Source organism: Leptopilina boulardi, unplaced genomic scaffold (genome assembly GCF_019393585.1).
Source record: "Leptopilina boulardi isolate dan_hultmark-lab unplaced genomic scaffold, ZJU_Lbou_2.1 LbouV2_377, whole genome shotgun sequence".
In the NCBI taxonomy this organism is placed as follows: Eukaryota; Metazoa; Arthropoda; class Insecta; order Hymenoptera; family Figitidae; genus Leptopilina; species Leptopilina boulardi.
The window spans coordinates 237,183-259,134 of record NW_026137948.1 but is presented as its reverse complement, the minus strand read 5'-3'; the positions used below and the strand labels follow the sequence as shown (position 1 = coordinate 259,134).

Below are 21,952 nucleotides of genomic sequence, written 5' to 3'. Positions count from 1 at the left end.
ACTTAGTAAATGATAACTATAACAATTTGGAATGAAAAGAAAAAGATAACTCACATATTCATAAATTTAGCATTATGCTTGCAAAGAGAAAAACTGGAATAAATCAATTAATTTTTTATGAATTTTAATCTACTAGTGCTCGTTGAACGCAGAATTTAATACTCTTTAACATCATGGACAGAGAAAATATGTTTAAAATAAAATTCGAGCCTAAAATAACCGTTAAAGTGGAAAAATTGCTAAAAAAAACGCTAATTTTCAAACATTTATGGCAATTTTCTTTCATAAATATTAATATTAACAAAAAAAACTCTATGTCGGTTAGAAAGCTCTGTTTTCCAGCTTTACAAGGGAAAAAAAAATTTTGAAATCGGTCCAGAAATAAACATTTTACGACGTTTTTTATACCTGAACATACGAAAAAATGGTTTTTTGGCTCTAAAATGAAAATTTTCGGGTGTTTCGACAATTTAAAGTATACCATTCTTTTCAGTTTTTTGAGACCTACAACCTTCAATAGGTCCGATACGAAGTTTTTCCCAATTTTTTTTTGTAACACAGTGTAATTATATAAAAATTTGTTAAACAATTATTATTATTAAAATAAGAGAAAGATCTCCAAAATGGTAATTCTTTTAATTGACCTTTGTTCACGTGGTATTTTGAACAAGCAATAGACGACAAATTAAATTACTTTCAAATCAAATAAAAATCAAATTATAATAAATATTATAAATTGTAACATTTAAAAAAAATTTTCTACAGGTCAGAGAATTTGATGCTGTGTATGCCGGGATAACGATTCTACGATCGCATTCATACCATGCAAGCATCTCTGAATGTGTGAAATATGTTATATTCAGTATATTGGCAATGGAAATAAGATTTGCATCATTTGTAGAAAAAAATTCCATAGGACAATGATCATTTTCTTTACATATGCGTAAATCAGAAATATTAAATACTAATTACATGACTTTTCTGGGTGTATATTCAATTTTTCTCTTGTAATTCCTGCTTGCATTTCGGTTTTTCACGGTTAAAAATATTTAAGTTTCTGTTTTATACAATAATAAATGAAATTTTATATTATAATTAATTTAAATTGAATTTTAAATTTTATTTAGTTCACTATTATTATATCGTATTTTATTACCGACTATTACGTTTCACCTTTTCCTCCGGTTCATAGACACCCAGAATAAAAGTGCAATATTCGCGTTACTCAAAGCACAACATGACCTTCCAATAGGCATTTGTTCTAATAATAATTAGAATCTATAGTTACATATTATAATATAAAATACATAGTTTCTTGCAATTTTGTTTATACTGTTTAACATAAAAAATTTTCCGAGGAGAGCATCGCAGCAGAAATTAAGACTGATGTAATTGTTAACTAATTACACAGGCCTGCATGGTTTTTTTATTTTTGATATTGAAGTCGTTCCCTATGTAATTTTGTGCGCTGAACACGATCCCGTGTCCCAAAATGGCCCAGCACGTCAGAATTTTGAGAAAAGTGGGGGTAAAGAGCCCAAAAACCGCGTTTTTGGGTGTTTTCAAGAATTTTTTTCTCCTTAACCTGAGGTGCTAAAAACTTCTACTAGGTCTTAAATTAAAGCTTAAAGCGTGCACTTTAAGACCCATATGGGCAAGTAAAAAAAACTTAAGGGATTTTGAGAAAAGTGGGGGGATGAAGTCTCTATCACGTTAGGTTAAGCAGAGGAATATTAAAAAAACCCTAAAAACGCGTTTTTTTATTTTTTTTACCCCCACTTTTCTCAATATCCTGTCGTTCTAGGCCATTTTGGATCCCGGGATCGTGTTCAGCGCACAAAAATACATAAAAAACCACTGCGATATAAAGTATGCAAAAAAATTTTTTTGGGACTCTTTCCCCCCACTTTTTTCAAAATCCCTTAAGTTTTTTTTTACTTGCACATATGGGTCTTAAAGTGCACACTTTAAGCTTTAATTTAAAACCTAGTAGAAGTTTCTAGCACGTCAGGTTAAGGAGAAAAAAATTCTTGAAAACACCCAAAAACACGGTTTTTGGGCTCTTTACCCCCACTTTTCTCAAAATTCTGACGTGCTGGGCCATTTTGGGACACGGGATCGTGTTCAGCGCACAAAATTACATAGGGAACGACTTCAATATCAAAAATAAAAAAAAGTCGAATTTTGCAGACCTGTGTTATTAATTTATTACTCATGTAATTAATAAATTAAATATATGTAATAAATAAATTGTATACCAAAAAGAAAAAAATGTGTATTATTAAATAATAAAAATAATAATACATTCAAAAATTTATATACTCTTGAAATGTATTGAAAAATCGGATTTTAAAATTTAATGTAAGGTAGAATCAGTTGGGGTAAATGGGGACAAAATCGTTATTTTTCACAAATTACATAAGTTTCATCCTTTAAAAAGTAATATTTGCGAGTTTCTATTTTTTTAAGTTGTTATTTACGTTCCCAGGATTAATTTTATGCAGCAGAAAAAAATTTAGATAAGCTTTAAACGCATGAAACTGACTATCCCCATTTATCCCAAAATTTAGAAAATTCCATAAAATTCGGGGTAAATGAGGACAGCATAGTTTTTAAGAAAGTTTTAAGAAAAAAGTTTCCTTAAGTATATTAATGTATTAAAGGATGACAAAACTTGAAAAAAATTTGTAGTAGATATATAATAGTTAAACCAATTAAAAATTTTTTATTTTTTTTTATTTCAGTATTATGTCTCGCATTTGAAAAAACAGACTTAACCCAGTCAGCACATAAGTTTGCGGCAACCTTGCCTCAAGATTTCAGTGCAAGGTTGGCAAGCTTGCACTGCAAGCCTGTTGCAAGGTTGTCGCAAGTATCAAACTGGCCGGAGTTTTGCAAGCTTGTTTGGCAAGGTTGCTGCAAGGTTGCATTGTAAGTTTGTCGCAAGGTTAGAACGTAAGTTTGCCTTAAGGTTGGAGCGTAGGATTGCCTCAAAGTTTTAATGTATGATTGTTGTAAAGTTGTAATGAAAGATTAACAAAAAGTTAAAATGCTAGCTTCTGTAAAAGTTTGAATTTAATCATAGCAAAAGTTTAAATTAAAGACATTTATATGTATTTACATGAAAAATTAATATTACTATAACTGGTGATTTATAAATGCGTAGATGCTTTATTCAAAATTGCAAAAAAAGAAAAGATCTTTATTTCAACTGATTTCTATATACATTTTTTTTATTCTAAATCTTACAAAATGTAAAGTATTAAATTATTTTAAAATTAAACATTTTCTCTATCGATGCTTTAAATTTTACTTATTTTTCCTTAAAACTTTTTCTAAACAGGCACTTTTCAGTAAACGCATTTAAAGTTAATTTTTAAATATTAGATAAATAAAAAAATACAAGCTTATTGCAGACTTGATATTTTTAGTTCTTCCTAAAACAATTATAAATTTCTTTTTTTTATAAAGAATTGTAAATTAGCATATAAAAAAAAATGAATTTTATTATAATAAAAAACGCTTATAAACACTAATAAAAATGTAATAAAGGCAGTAATATTATTCCTTTATTACTAGGAACTCTCCACACTTTGCATAATAAATTTTTAATCGATGTTGAAAATTGAGCTTTACTACTTGGTCTTCCAATGCTAATGTCAATCAGTCTGGAATTTGGATTTTCATATAAGCTATCAAATGGTGAAATCTTTTTTACAATTAATGTGATGTCATCATTAGTAAATTGTATGATATTTAAAACTATAGCGAAGATTCCGTCATTTAACAACACACAACAATTTTTTTCTGCCGTGCAGTTAATAGTGAACGCTTTATGCTTTAAAACTTTGAACTGTTTAAATACGTTTCTGCTGTCAGTAGTTAATGGTCCATTACTATGTTCCTGTTCTAAAATATAATCCTTTTCGACTAAACTTTTTTTTTGAAGTGCTTCACGTTCCGAGTACCTTCGTCCTATTTGTTGAAAAGGTTTGTCACCTTTTCGTATCATCCTCTTTATACTGGTCATATAACTCTCAAATTTAAAGGCACTAAATGAATCTAATGGTCCATACTTTTTTGCATCATCACAAAGATGCAATGTATTATGGATGTTATATGGGCAAATCCACAGAACCGGCCGATTTCATGTTACTCACATATTTTTCTATTTTAGAAGTATTATATTAATTATTTTCATACTTCAACCATTTTGTAATATCTCTGAGAACCTATTGAAATAAGAAAATTGAATAAATGTGAACCTTCTAGTCTTTTATAAAAAATAAAATCGAATTAAGTAACTTAAAAAATGAAATTTAAGGTGTTACTCCAGGTATAAATTTTAATTCTTTTAGGTATAACTTGTTCGGCATAGATCTGAACAATTCCAAACTGTGGTGAATTATAGTTTACTTATTGAAGAATGTTTTGAAAGTAATAAAAAATATGTGCTCTTAAATAAAAAGAAATGATAGTCGTTGAAAGTAGCGTTACTCATTATTTTATAATAATGAAATGTCTATACATTTTTGTAAATATCTTTTGCGGCGATTATTCGATTTGAATTTTTCAAATTGGAGCTTATTGCTTGTGAACAGACGAACAAATGTATGTATCATAGAATAGAGTGCAATCAGAATTAAAGAAAATATTCCAATAATTATCACTCTATGTTTAAGCGTGAACCATTTTCAACTTAGCCTTTTTTCAGTAGCACAACTACAGGATAAAATATGATGAGTTGAAAACATGTGTGATTATATAAAGACATTATTATAATTCATGTATGCAAACGCTAAATTATATTTTCAATTTATAACGTCTAAAAATTAAAAATAAAAAAAAATTTATCGAAATTAAACTAGTTAATCGTGAAAAATGAATTATCCTTTCATTTGTTTTATTTTCAAAGTTATATCAAAATCGATGTCAATAATGTCAGTTTGTTGGTTAAAATAGTTAATATCAAAATTAGTAAGTAAACAATTTAATTTACAGAAATAAAAAATTAAATGCTAATAAATAAAATATATAATAAAATATGATAAAATATAAATAATTTATTTTTGATAATTAAAAAATTAATTATTTGTATTTTATCGTATTTTATTATTCAAAATGTTTTGCACATATTTCAAATAATATATATAAAAAAACAAAGAAATGCCATTTTTAATTATAATTTCCAGAAGAAAAATAATATTTTCGTTTTTGGCTTTTAACTCAAACGGCATTAAAATAAAATGAATCACGCAAGAAGATAATTGTTCTTGAATATATTTTAAAGAAAGTAAACCATAAATAAAAGGTGTGCTTGCTATTTGGAAAATTATCATCTTGATAAGTAAAAATCGGCCGGTTCTGTGGATTTGCCCATATGACATTTTCTGTTTACCATAAATTTTCTCAAAACCCTTGACAAAACTTTTTAACAATTCTTTACAATAATCAATATTACTCAACATTTGAAGACGTTTATCGCTAACCAAAATTGCTATAGCAAAATGCAATGAAATAAAGTTGTCATATATTTTGTCTGAAAGAATTCCTTTTAATACAATAGGTCCTGTGTATAATAGAAACGTCCTGAATTCTGTAGCTTTCCAATGTGTGTATTTCATTATAGATCTGGGTTTTCTTGCAAATTCAGAAGGTGTAGTATGCTTTAAAATGATTAATCTTTTTGTAATTTCATTAATATTTTAAGCACTTAATCTTACAGTTATTATTATTGAATGCTTCGTCAGTTTTCATTGTAAAGGGTCCAGTACCTGGAAAACAAACATTTCCTTATCGATTTTTATTTTTGTTTCTTTTAACTTTTTTATAAGCATATTCGCCAACTATTTCACATTTGGGACAGCTATTGTAACCGGTATGACCCTTCAAGCTAAAGACAAAGGATTTTGCTGGAGCATCGCATACTATAGCGTCACATGATATTTTAACATTTTTATCTTTTAAGCCATTGTTAATTAAATTTGATAACTCATGAACGAATTCTTGTAAAAACTCATTTGCATCAGACGGTTTTTTATCACCGAAGAAAGCTCCAACTGGGTACACTGTTTCTCCATATAACTCCGAGCATAAGATTAACCACAGATCTTCCCCTGTTGATTTAAAAATTGGTAATCCATCAATATTAAAGACTAATTTCAATTCCTTGCAACCTTTACCCCTAATTTTGTAATCGTGATTCATAGCTTTTATAGCTCTTTCTATACCAAAATGATAGTATTCACCTCCTCCAAATTTACGTATTTTCACATGCCTCATAGTACCCATCAAAGTTCGTCCATCCGCAGGTAAAGAAAAGGGAAGAAATGGTTTAAGCAACAATAATAATGCAGTTAATGCCATCAAAGTTATATGGAAAATTAAAGCCCATTGCTGTAAGTTCCTTTTAAAAGTATTTTCGTCATCCTTCTTGGGATTAGTCAAACTTTGTAAGAATTCATCACACTCTTGTTCCATGTCATCTTCGTTTGCAGATGCTTCATCAGTAGAGTCGTCAGTGTCCATTTCGAAAGATTCACTATCATCGTCAGAGGAAGATTCACGACAGCATCCATTGAAATTAATCAATTCTTCATTTGAATCGAAGAAATGCGTAAAGTCTACCCACTTTAAACGCGCTAAAAAAGTCTATTTTTGTACATTTTTTCAGGTTTAATTAGAAATATTGACATGTGAGATTTTGTACATAAATAAATACTTTCGAAGTGCAAGAAAATAAATGTTAAAAATTTTTACATAGGGTAACTGCACCAGTGGTGGATCATGCACCAGTGGTGGATCAACTGCGAGAAAATGATCATTTGTGTTTACACGTTTGTAAGTAAATGAACCGCAAGTGTCGGTAATTGTTAAGAAAGTTATACAGATCAATATTACAATTTAAAAAAATTTTTAAATTCATCGCGAAGAAAGCAGGAAAACAATTACTAAAGTGGTGACAGAAAACAAGAGTTTTCCTTAGCATGTAAGTTAAGAGTATATTTTGGAATAGAAAGCTTTGGAGCCATTTTAGGACAATTTTTAATTCTTTTCACAATAGGAGGCATTTCGTTTCATCCCCATAGAGCCCTGAGAACAATATTTACGTCTGTAAGTAGCGCGTGTCCATTGTTTTGGGGTGATCCACGACTGGAACCAAAAAAGTAACAAAATCTAGTGGTGGATCAGTTCTACTTTTCGCCTGTTGACGCATTGTTTTATTGAAAATTTTATGAGTTAAATTTTAGTTAACACTAATTCAAATGTTTATTAATTGTTAACACCTGATTTCAAATTGTTAAATTTTTGTTGAATTAAAATACCAAGAATTAATAAATGTTATTTATCATTGAAACTGAAGCTTTAAGAGTTTCTATTTATTTATTAGCAAAAATTCTAATAAAAAGATGATGATGATGATGATGATGATGATGATGATGATGATGATGATGATGATGATGATGATGATGATGATGATGATGATGATGATGATGATGATGATGATGATGATGATGATGATGATGATGATGATGATGATGATGATGATGATTATGTTGATGAAGAAGATGATGAGGATGATGATGATGATGATGATGATGATGATGATGATGATGATGATGATGATGATGATGATGATGATGATGATGATGATGATGATGATGATGATGATGATGATGATGATGATGATGATGATGATGATGATGATGATGATGATGATGATGATGATGATGATGATGATGATGATGATGATGATGATGATGATGATGATGATGATGATGATGATGATGATGATGATGATGATGATGATGATGATGATGATGATGATGATGATGATGATGATGATGATGATGATGATGATGATGATGATGATGATGATGATGATGATGATGATGAGATGATGATGATGATGATGATGATGATGATGATGATGATGATGATGATGATGATGATGATGATGATGATGATGATGATGATGATGATGATGATGATGATGATGATGATGATGATGATGATGATGATGATGATGATGATGATGATGATGATGATGATGATGATGATGATGATGATGATGATGATGATGATGATGATGATGATGATGATGATGATGATGATGATGATGATGATGATGATGATGATGATGATGATGATGATGATGATGATGATGATGATGATGATGATGATGATGATGATGATGATGATGATGATGATGATGATGATGATGATGATGATGATGATGATGATGATGATGATGATGATGATGATGATGATGATGATGATGATGATGATGATGATGAGATGATGATGATGATGATGATGATGATGATGATGATGATGATGATGATGATGATGATGATGATGATGATGATGATGATGATGATGATGATGATGATGATGATGATGATGATGATGATGATGATGATGATGATGATGATGATGATGATGATGATGATGATGATGATGATGATGATGATGATGATGATGATGATGATGATGATGATGATGATGATGATGATGATGATGATGATGATGATGATGATGATGATGATGATGATGATGATGATGATGATGATGATGATGATGATGATGATGATGATGATGATGATGATGATGATGATGATGATGATGATGATGATGATGATGATGATGATGATGATGATGATGATGATGATGATGATGATGATGATGATGATGATGATGATGATGATGATGATGATGATGATGATGATGATGATGATGATGATGATGATGATGATGATGATGATGATGATGATGATGATGATGATGATGATGATGATGATGATGATGATGATGATGATGATGATGATGATGATGATGATGATGATGATGATGATGATGATGATGATGATGATGATGATGATGATGATGATGATGATGATGATGATGATGATGATGATGATGATGATGATGATGATGATGATGATGATGATGATGATGATGATGATGATGATGATGATGATGATGATGATGATGATGATGATGATGATGATGATGATGATGATGATGATGATGATGATGATGATGATGATGATGATGATGATGATGATGATGATGATGATGATGATGATGATGATGATGATGATGATGATGATGATGATGATGATGATGATGATGATGATGATGATGATGATGATGATGATGATGATGATGATGATGATGATGATGATGATGATGATGATGATGATGATGATGATGATGATGATGATGATGATGATGATGATGATGATGATGATGATGATGATGATGATGATGATGATGATGATGATGATGATGATGATGATGATGATGATGATGATGATGATGATGATGATGATGATGATGATGATGATGATGATGATGATGATGATGATGATGATGATGATGATGATGATGATGATGATGATGATGATGATGATGATGATGATGATGATGATGATGATGATGATGATGATGATGATGATGATGATGATGATGATGATGATGATGATGATGATGATGATGATGATGATGATGATGATGATGATGATGATGATGATGATGATGATGATGATGATGATGATGATGATGATGATGATGATGATGATGATGATGATGATGATGATGATGATGATGATGATGATGATGATGATGATGATGATGATGATGATGATGATGATGATGATGATGATGATGATGATGATGATGATGATGATGATGATGATGATGATGATGATGATGATGATGATGATGATGATGATGATGATGATGATGATGATGATGATGATGATGATGATGATGATGATGATGATGATGATGATGATGATGATGATGATGATGATGATGATGATGATGATGATGATGATGATGATGATGATGATGATGATGATGATGATGATGATGATGATGATGATGATGATGATGATGATGATGATGATGATGATGATGATGATGATGATGATGATGATGATGATGATGATGATGATGATGATGATGATGATGATGATGATGATGATGATGATGATGATGATGATGATGATGATGATGATGATGATGATGATGATGATGATGATGATGATGATGATGATGATGATGATGATGATGATGATGATGATGATGATGATGATGATGATGATGATGATGATGATGATGATGATGATGATGATGATGATGATGATGATGATGATGATGATGATGATGATGATGATGATGATGATGATGATGATGATGATGATGATGATGATGATGATGATGATGATGATGATGGAAAAAAAAGTAAAAGAAATTAAAAAGCTTTTTTTTTTTTTTTACAAATTTAGTTTAATTATTTTTTTTTATTTTTTTTGTTTAAAAAAAAATGATAAAAAATATAATAATATTTAATAAATTAATGTTGTATATATTTTTATATTTAAAATATTTTTTAATAACATTAATTAATAAATTTGTAATTTCTATATACTCTGTGTGTATTTTTTTTTGTATACTTCCTATAATTTACCTTTTCCGTAATTCAAAAATAATAAAAATTATATTGACAATTAAATATAAAAAAATATATAACCAATTTTTTAAGTAAAAATATAAATTATTTAATTATTATTTCGTAGTTACCCTTCACAGATAAAATTATCATATGTCGGGAAGTTACCCTTCCTAGATATAATTTACTATATATCAGGTAAGTTACCATAAGTCGGTAAGTTATCATTCATAGATGTTATCCATGAATTTCTACTTTACCTACTAAGTGATTCATAGTGTTTTCAAGATCTACCGCACAGGACAATCGATGCAGTAGAGTAATAGTAGGGAGTGATGTGGTGGGAGAGATGGGGTGGGAGTGTAACCTAGCTACCCCCCCTTACCACCCTCTTGGCCACCCACCACCCCCCTAATTTGCATATATCTTTCCTACATATTAACATATACGGCCCCGAAAATTCAAAAATCATAATTAGAACGTCGAGGAACAAAGGGTTCGCGAGATACCGCGCGGGACTGTGGGTGGTTGGGAGTAGGTGGCTGTGGGTGGTGCACAGTGGATGACTCAAAAGTGTGCGCGGCACATGCGCGCGTACATCACCGGGCCCGTTGGTAGTCCATGCGTCAAGTGGGGATGGAGTTCGGTAGTGGGGTGTTGTGAATAGTGGGGACGACATGTACCTCAGGCGATTCCCGTGGCAAGGAAAGTCATTCTGTTCTAGGTTCCAGAATCAGCAGCATCAACCCGGGGCTCCTCCTTACATACACCAGTACTAGTAGCTGTCTCACCAAGCTGAGTCGGGTCCATGAGAGAGAGAGAGGGGGGTTCTTCTTCTCACTCACACCAATAGTAGCTGAGTCGGGTCCATGAGAGAGAGAGAGAGGGGTTCTTCTTCTCACTCACACCAATAGTAGCTGAGTCGGGTCCATGAGAGAGAGAGAGGGGGGTTCTTCTTCTCACTCACACCAATAGTAGCTGAGTCAGGTCCATGAGAGAGAGAGAGAGAGGGGTTCTTCTCACTCACACCAATAGTAGCTGAGTCAGGTCCATGAGAGAGAGAGAGAGAGAGAGAGAGAGAGGTGCTACTCACTCACGCCAATAGTAGCTGTCTCACCAAGCTGAGTCGGGTCCATGAGAGAGAGAGAGGGGTTCTTCTCACTCACACCAATAGTAGCAGTCTCACTGAGTTCAGTCAGGCGCGCAAGAGAGGGGGCCACCTACACGTAGAAGCAGTTGTAGTAGAAGCGTGCACATATATCTCATCTAACTCAACACCCTTGAGACTACTTTCACTTCACAGACTGTAGTCTCAGTGAGTTAAGACTTGTTTCTTCCCTGTCTCAACTTGCTCAAGCGCGCTAGAGAGGGGGTGCTACTTTTACACACATTGTGTGTTATAAAGTGTAGTCAGAACATTTTTATGTAAGTATTTATTTATATGTGTATATAATGTTAGTAATAATTAAAAAAAAAAAAAATTCCTTTATTCTGTTGCAGACTAGTCTCAGGAGTAACAACAAACAATTAAGGGTCAAAAGCATTCAGTTTGGAGGTTCCAAATATATCCGTGAGAGGGGGTTCCACTACATTCAACTACATTCAACAGCATTTTTTTTTCTCTGTTTCAGCTTATTCTTTTTGTTACAGTATCGTTTTAAATAAAAAACAATAATAAAAAATGGCTACACGCAGAAATAATAAACCTTATGAAAGAATAGTTTCACAGGATAGCATTAATGAAATTTGTGAAGTATCAGAAAATTTCATTAATGTTGCGAAAATTGAATTAGAATCTGTATCATCCAAGTCAGGTGATGATCGTTTCATTAGCGCATTTGAGTGGCATAACAAATGTAAAAAACATTATTCTCTTTTAAAAAAATTTTCAAAACGTTTCTCTTCTATTAAAGGTAATCAAAAGGAGAGAATTTTAAATTTACTAAAACAAATTTATTATTTTGAATGCCACTTTGATTCGGTAATGAAACGTGGATCAGGTTTGGAAGCGAATGATAGAATTAAATGGACTGTGACTGATAGGGCATTTAATTCAAGAATTCAAAGCGGAACAATTATTAATATGAGTCACATAGATGTTAATTTATTCTTAGATGATGCCTTTTCAATTTATGAAGATCAAGTTAAAGCCTGTTTAAATAGGTTAGGTTGCTTAAAAGTTTATACAGTTTTGGTAGCTAAATTTAAAAAGACTTTAGCTGATGGAACAAGTATTTTAGATTTGAAATCATTTATTGCAAAAACAGGCGAGATTTTCCCTGCAACAGATTTAAATAACTTTTATAATGAAAATGTTAAGCAAATAACCCTCAAACTTATGGAAGAATTTCAGGAGAAAGAATCAAATTGGCAACTTCACTCTATTCTCAGATTAGATGTGAACTTTAACAAATACAACCCTATGCGTGTTGGTTGTTTCATTAAACTGCCACTTGCCATTGAACGAAAAAAAGCCTGTATAAATGTCCGAAAAGAAGGTAATGAATGCTTCAAGTGGGCGATTCTTTCAGCATTATATCAAACCTCCTCTAATTCGGGAAGAGTGAAAAAATATGAGAAATTTGAAGATACTTTAAATTTTACAGGTATTACATTTCCTGTAACATTTAAGGATATCCGAAAATTTGAATCTCAAAATGATGTTTCAGTAAATGTTTATGGTTTACAAAAGCATAAATCAAAATTTACTGTAATACCATTATATCTCTTATCTAGTAAGAAAGTCTCACATGTGAATCTTTTACGCATTGAGGAAGATTATGATGAATGTGAGGAGGAAGATTGTGTTGAAAAATCAAACACTACCACCTCATTCACTTATCATTTCGTTTGGATAAAAAATTTATCCAGGCTTGTAGGCAAACAATTATCACAGTCTGAATATAAGAAGCATATTTGTGATCGGTGTTTACATTATTTTAAAAATGAAGAGGAGCTTAATAATCATATAGAAAATTGTATAAAACTAAATAAAACTAAAGTTATTTTACCAAAGCCTGGACAAAATAGGGTTCATTTTAAGAATTTTTATAACAAGGAGCGTGCTCCGTTTATCATATATGCTGACTGTGAGAGCCTACTGCTTCCTGCGACTGATTCTTCATTCGTAGGGGATAATACAGAAGTTTTTCAAAAACATAAACTTCTGAGCATTGGCTACTATTTAAAGTGTTATGATGACACTTTATCAGTACACAAAGCATCCCCTATTAATGAAGAAGATGCAGCAAAATGGTTTGCTCGTGAATTAAAACAAGTGGCAGAGGATGTTGAGCCTGTTTTTATAACTAACGTTCCGATGGAAGTCTTAAATGCAACTCAAAAAGCAGCATTCAAAAATACTAATGTTTGTCACATCTGCAGAAAAATTATCACGCATGGGGGTGTTAAGGTTAGAGATCACTGTCATATAACTGGTAAATATAGAGGAGTCGCTCATCAGGATTGCAATCTGAAATATCAGGTTTCAAAAACTATTCCTGTGGTTTTCCATAACTTGAGTGGATATGATGCACATTTCATTATAAAAGCTATCGCGACTGAGTTTGAGGGTAATGTTAGCCTCCTTCCAATTAATAAAGAAAAATATATAAGTTTTACTAAACACGTTGCAGCAAATGATATCAAATTTAAATTTATAGATTCCTTTAGATTCATGGCATCATCTTTGGATAAATTAGCATCTTATTTGACGAATTATAATATTGTAAATTCTGAATTTCAAGCCTATGATATGGATAAAATTCAGTTACTAACCCGTAAAGGAATTTTTCCATATGAGTACTTGGATTGTAGATTAAAACTTAATGAGGAACAACTACCGCCAATAGAGAAATTTTACAGTACCTTAAATGATTCAAATATAAGTAATGAAGATTATCTACATGCACAAGAGGTTTGGTCTGCATTTAATTGCAAAAATATCGGTGATTATGTATATTTATACATGAAAACAGACATTTTATTACTTGCAGATGTTTTTGAAAATTTTAGAGACCAATGTCTTGATGCATATGGTTTAGATCCAGCTCACTATTATACAACTCCTTGATTGAGTTGGGATGCTATGCTAAAGTATACAAATGTTGAGTTGGAACTTCTTACAGATATTGACATGATCATGTTTATTGAACGTGGCATTATGGGTGGGATTAGCCAATGTTCAAATAGATATGCTCATGCTAATAATCATTATATGAAGAATTATAATGAAAAGGAAGAATCATCTTACATTGTGTACTTGGACGCTAATAACCTTTATGGATGGGCTATGGTACAAGCACTTCCCTACGGTGGTTTTGAGTGGGTAAAAAATATAGATAATACATTTAACTTTAACATCCCTGATGATTCACCTTTTGGTTACATATTAGAAGTGGATTTAGATTACCCTCATGAATTGCATAACAGTCATAGTGACTTACCATTTTGTCCTGAACACTCAAAGCCACCTGGATCAAAACAATCGAAGCTGTTAACTACTCTCTTACCGAAACAAAAGTATATAATCCATTATCGTGCACTAAAACAAGCATTAGCACATGGTATTAAACTTAATCATATACATCGAATTTTAAAATTTAAACAGTCCACTTGGTTAAAAAGTTATATTGATTTTAATACTATGATGCGAACAAATGCTAAAAATGAGTTTGAAAAAAATTTGTTCAAACTTATGAATAATGCTGTTTATGGCAAGACTATGGAAAATGTACGAAAGCATGTAGATGTCAAGCTTGTGACAAAGTGGGAGGGTAGGTACGGTGCCGAGGCTCTTATTTCAAAACCAAACTTCCACACAAGAGCTATCTTTAATGATAACTTGATTGCTGTGGAACTCACAAAAACGGAAGTGTACATGAATAAGCCAATCTATATTGGACTTAGCGTTTTAGATATTTCTAAAACATTAATGTATGATTTTCATTATAATTATATGAAAATCAAGTATGGTAATAATTGTAAATTACTCTACACTGATACCGATAGCCTTGTGTATAAAATTAAATGTGCAGATATCTACTCTGATATGAAGGTAGATATTTGCAAATTATGTATATTATTATGTATATGGCATTCCGCAAGCTAACAAAAAAGTCTTGGGTCTCATGAAAGATGAGTGCAGTGGGAAAATTGTAACAGAATTTGTTGGATTGCGGAGTAAAATGTACAGTCTTCGCGTTGAAGGTCAAGATTTTATAAAAAAAGTTAAAGGTATCAAGACGGCAGTTGTGAAAAAAACTATTACTTTCAATGATTATCTATTCTGCTTAAAAAACGTTCAAATTCAATCTAGAACACAGTATTGTATTAGATCAAAATTGCATAATGTACACACATTAAAACAAACCAAAACAGCTTTAAGTCCATTTGATGATAAGAGATATTTATTAAAAAATAGTACAGACACTCTCGCTTGGGGACATTGCAATATTGTAAACCATGATGATGATGATGATGTAGAAATGTTACAAGTCTGATGTATATATTTGTTATTTATTTATATTTATTGTATATTTCTTATTTATTTATATTTATTGTTTATATTTCTTATTTATTTATATTTATTATACATATTGAAAAAAAAGAGTTGTAGTGGAAGGAAATTCTTATTAAATGAAAACTTTTTATTAATTTTATGTCTACTTTATTTAATATAACCTTCATATACATTATTACAATTGTTGACATAGCTCTAACAAGTATAAATAAATTCTCAGAAGATGCCTTTGTTCCTTTTTTTTCAAAAAAAAGCAAGTTGAAACAAGTCTAATCTGTGAAAAGCATAAATTTCTTTCTTTGTTCCTTTTCAAAAAAAAGCAAGTTGAAACAAGTCTAATCTGTGAAAAGCATAAATTCTTTTCTTTGTTCCTGTTCAAAAAGGCAAGTTGAGAAAAGTCTAGACCATGAAATGCATAAATTCTTTTCTTTGTTCCTGTTCAAAAAAGGCAAGTTGAAACAAGTCTAGTCTGTGAAAAGCATAAATTTCTTTCTTTGTTCCTTTTCAAAAAAGCAAGTTGAAACAAGTCTAGTCTGTGAAAAGACTAAAATTTTTTTTTAAATTATAACGACTTTTTTTTTTTTGTTTCCTTCAACAATGAAGTTGGAATTTGTCTAAACTTGCTTAATTTCATTCAGTATATGAAAAGAACATTCTCTTAACTTTTCTAAAAGTTAACTTTAACTTTTGAAATAGTTAACTTTAACTTTTCAAATAGTTAACTTTAACTTTTCAAATAGTTAACTTTAACTTTTCAAATTTTACATTTCTGATTTTTTTATCCAACTATTGTGAGAATTATCGAATCCAAGCCATTTGACATAGATTTCATTACGACGATTTTTAAGGACTTTTTCTACCAAATAAATATCTGGAAATTTCACTTTGGAAATTTCTTCTTCATAGAAGCCGCCTTCGATGGGTTGATCTTGATAATCCTTCAGCTTGTAAGTTACTGGATTCGTTGATTTGACTTGAATAATGGTGAAAATTTCAGTCGTCCAGTTGGGTGTGTATCCTTTTTCAAAAACATTCTTATACTTGCTCACTCGTACTCGATCACCAACTATGAATTTTGCTTTTTTAGGCAAAATTTTTCTTTGTTTGGAGATGCGTTTCAACAGTTTCTTTTCATCTTCTCTGCTGACATCCTTAGGTTTCATTCCAATAGTACGATGTTTATTGTTATTATACTTTGTAACAAGAGATGGTAAAATGTCTTCCCATTTATAACTTCCTCGTAAGTTGAACTGTGGCCACATCATATTTTTTAGTGTGCGGTTAAATCTTTCGATAATTGAAGCTTTTAAATTACTATAAGTTGAATACAGTTTAATTTTATATGATTTCATTAAACTCTCAAATATAGAATTATAAAATTCTTTTCCTTTATCAGTATGCAAGTTTGTAGGAACACGTCCATTCACAAGTATAGATTCCATAGCTTCAGAAACATCTTTTCCACATTTACTTTTTACAGGAATAGCCCATGCATACTTGGAAAATATATCTATAACTGTAAGCATATATTTAAAACCTTTATTAACTTTAGAATAAGGTATCATTTCAACTAAATCTGCTTGCCAAGTTTCATCAATTCCACGCATTTCTACTTTACGACGTGGATAATTTCTCCTAGCTTGCCTATGTAACTCTGTCACAACTGTTAACTTTTTATCATCCATGTTCAAGGATTTATAATAAAATGATCTGAATAGAACAATATTCAATATAATAATGATGTTGATTTTACAAGTTCACTCTTAATATATAATTTGAGCTTCCCGTAATTCTTCAATTATTGACATAATTTCATTGTTATGACTTGAATTACCAGCCTGTTGTGATGCGACAAGTAAGCGTAGACGATCAACAATCTCATTTGGATCATCCCAATAGACATAGTCTGGATATGATTCTTTCTTCACCGTCATAAATTGTGGTAATTGAGTTTTTCTCTTCAAATAAGAATCTCCGGATTTGAGCAAAAGTTTTGCAATAACATTAGTATATTTGTAAGTCTTATTACTACGAATAGGTTTATTTGGGCTATAGTTCTTTCTATGTGCATTCGTACTACGCAGGATTTCTTTATAGTTTACGAAATCATTAGCATTTGTTAACTTCTGATCAGGTTTTTGTCGGAATATGAGTTCCAATAATCCATCCGTTTTAGAATATTTTTTCTTCCCAACTAGGTTAATGTAAGAACCTTCAAAATTAATTTGTGTATCACCAATCATATATGTACCGTCGGGAAGTTTACGTACTCCATAAACCATATCTATATATTGTTTCCTATTTTTATCCAACATTTGTAGAAATTTCTTTGTTAATTTATCAGAATCTTCTTCTTCTTCCAGAGTATCAATCACATTACTTGCGTCTTTAATATTATACATGCCTTGCTCATGAAAGGTATCATTAAGTATATTATTATTTTGCTCATTAACAATAATATTATGATTCTCTTGATTGGGCAATCTATCAATTATATTTTCTTTTGATAAATTTTGCATGTCTTCTTCTTCATAAATAGGATCATAAAACGTTACATCATCATTATAAATAGATTTGTTGAAAGGTGTATCTTTACTAATGGCAGTCTTAAAAGATGATTCAAAGTCTTCTTCTTCTTCTTTCTTTACATGGTTTTGAAAATTTTCAATCTTTATAGGATTTTTAGTTATATTGACTAATTTTTCCAATGGAGTAACTAATGGTTGAAAGGTTTCTTTCAACATATTTTCAGCTGACTCTCTGCCACTTTTAAGAATACGATGCTTTCGACGTATAGCATCACTTGCTGCAGCTATTTGATGTAGTGTCTCTCGCTCCTTTCGAAACATGTTTATTTATGAAAGTCTCAAACTGAACTAATACAATTCTCTTGAAATGCTTAATATTTATAACTGAATAAAGCAATCAAATCCCTTCCTATATCTTCCATCATTTATATTTCTATCTTTATCAATAACTACAAATCCATACCTGTCAGAGTTCCAACATACTGAACATAAATCTCGAAACTGTGTAAAAGTCATATCTGTATTCACATGATCACTGTAAACATGCTTGAGATTCCTTTCATCTTGTCTGAATAGCACAAGCAAATTAATATTATCTCTAACAAGATGTTTTGGAATATGAGCATATGTTTGACAAAGATAAAAACTATCGACGTTAACATGCCGCCCCATACAAAAAAACGCCTTAACATTGTCCTGCTTCTCACAAGCGATATCATCAAAAATGAAAATTGAATTAGTTTTTGCATCCTTAGGCGTAACAACTTGTTCATGTTCACTGAATGGGAAGAACTCGATGCCATCTACTTTACTAAGTACTTGTTCCAAAAATTTATATTTCGGCTGCTGTAATGATTTTGAATATAAATATATATTTTCAAATCCTAAACCATTCGGATGTATAATCAGAGAGAGAAGTGCATTCGTTTTTCCACAATTTGATGGTCCACAAAAAGCTGCTCGAATACTATTTGAAAATAAACTTCCATGTCGTTTAACCCCATTATCTTTACTTTCAATGAGGTTATCCACATTGGCAATGGGGAGTTGTACAGCTTGTACCTTGAACTGCATCTTAGAATTGACTAATGAAAAAACTATAAATACCCCACTTATATAGTCGCCCTCAATCAGTTGGTTATAGACCATTGTCGAGTGAGGTATGATTACTCACGATAAAGTGAAGAAAAATTCTTGCAGTGGTCAAGGATTTCTCAATACTTTAATTAACAAATTACCATTCGAGTGTCACATTCCTGGTTATCAATATTGTGGACCTGGAACAAAGTTGGCAAAACGTCTTGCACGAGGGGATCCTGGTATAAATCCTTTGGATACGGCTTGTAAGGAGCATGATATAGCCTATTCAAAAGATAAAGACGTGGCTGCAAGAAATACTGCAGACAAAATACTAGCTGAAAAGGCGTGGGAACGAGTAATTTCCAAGGACGCTAAAATTAGTGAAAAAGCAGCTGCATTAGCTGTAACTAATATAATGAAAGCTAAATCTAAATTTGGGATGGGTTTAAAAATTAATAATAATATTAAGAAAAAGATTGTGAAGAAGAAGAAGAAGAAGAATACAATTTCCAAGAAAAATAAACGCATGACATTAAGGAAGATTATTCATGCTGCTAAAAATAATATGAAAAATAATCATAACGCAACGGACACTATTAAAACAGCAATGATTGGTGCACAAAATGCAGTTAAAAATCTTGGTAGTAAGTGTAAAATTTCATCACCTCGAATTCTTCCTGTACCTTCAAAAGTTGGCGGTATTTTACCGCTAATACCAATTTTTGCCGGGCTTAGTGCATTAGGAGCACTTAGTGGTGGAGTCAGTGGTATTGTAAAAGCAGTAAATGATGCTAATGCTGCTAAAAAACAACTTTCAGAAGCACATCGACATAATGAAACAATGGAGGCCATTACTATAGGAAAGGGTATATATTTGAAACCCTATCGTAAAGGACTTGGTCTTTATATTAAACCACATCAAGGAAATGGATTGAAATATACAAAGAGTGTTCAAAAAAACTAATATTGAAGCTACCTCACCGCGCACTAACCGACTATGATTTACTTAAATATGCTAAACTTATGAAAATACCTAAATTTCGTGGAGTTTTTATGAGAAATGAATTACCTATTACAGGACCTTATAAATGTGAATCAGCCATAATTAATCTTGATAATAAAGAAGGTCCTGGAACACATTGGGTAGCATATAAAAAGATAAACAATGAAACTGAATATTTTGATAGTTTTGGAAATCTTTCACCACCATTGGATCTCATTGTTTATCTAGGTGTTGGTAGCTATATAAAATATAATCATGAGAGATATCAAAATTTTGATACATTTATATGTGGTCATTTATGTCTTAAATTCTTATGTAAGCAACTTAACGTTAAGAACAGTTTTAATCTATATAAGAATATGTAAATAATTATAACCTTCAGTATAAAAGTAGATGTCCAACATGAATGACTCTTTTACTTTAACGTTAACGGGAAAGTCTTCAGTTATGGAGGCTTCATACTTCCCACCTATTGAACTTTCACCTAATAAAAATTATACACTTGGACTTGTTGATTTATTTACATATAACTCAATTCCTAACATTGATGAAAATTGCAACAAATTTTATATAAACAATATTGAGATTACTATACCTACTGGCAGTTATGAAATTAAAGATATAGAAGCATATTTAAAACGTCAAATAACAGACAAAAATTATTTGTCAATAGAGTGCAACAATAGTACATTACGATGCTATATTAAATCAAATCTTTGGATTGACTTTACTCCTGAAGATTCTATTGCTAGTTTATTGGGATTCACTGCTCGCAAACTACCACCGAATGTAAAACATTCCTCTGATTTACCTGTAAAAATATTGAAAGTGAATGCTCTACGCATTGAATGTAATATTACCACTGGAGCGTATATAAATAGTGAAAAAGTCCACACTATACATGAATTTTTCCCCACTGTTCCACCGGGATATAAGATTGTAGAAGTTCCAGCACACATCATTTACCTTCCAGTCGCCGTAAGGACAATACATAACATTCAGCTGCGTATAGTAGATCAGAACGGTATTTTGATTAATTTTAGAGGAGAGACAATAACAATCCGTTTACATATTAAATCAATGTAATGGGTATTGTTTATAATCGAAAAGTTGGAAGTAGTTATAAAACTCAAACACCATGTCCATCGAAGATCAGTTTGAAAACAGCTCGCAAGGTGTTAACACCTCAGAGTCGACAATTCCTGAAGCAGCTAGGTCTACGAGTCAGAAATCAAAACTAAGGAAGAGAAAGAAGAGAAGAGGAGAAAATTTTTTCTTGTTTATTTTGTGTCGCTGTTATAAGAAAAATGGAGGAGATTCTCAGCATTCCAGCATCAGTGAATTTTGATGAATCCATAGCT

The 21,952-nt window shown here is 31.2% G+C and overlaps 1 protein-coding gene across 1 annotated transcript; it reads left to right on the top strand.

The window, feature by feature from the left end:
• The first annotated feature begins 12,443 nt into the window (after window positions 1-12,443).
• Window positions 12,444-14,531, top strand: LOC127287908 (uncharacterized). The gene has a single exon (XM_051315059.1). The coding sequence runs from the start codon at window positions 12,444-12,446 to the stop codon at window positions 14,529-14,531; it is 2,088 nt and encodes a 695-aa protein (XP_051171016.1).
• The last annotated feature ends 7,421 nt before the right edge of the window (window positions 14,532-21,952 follow it).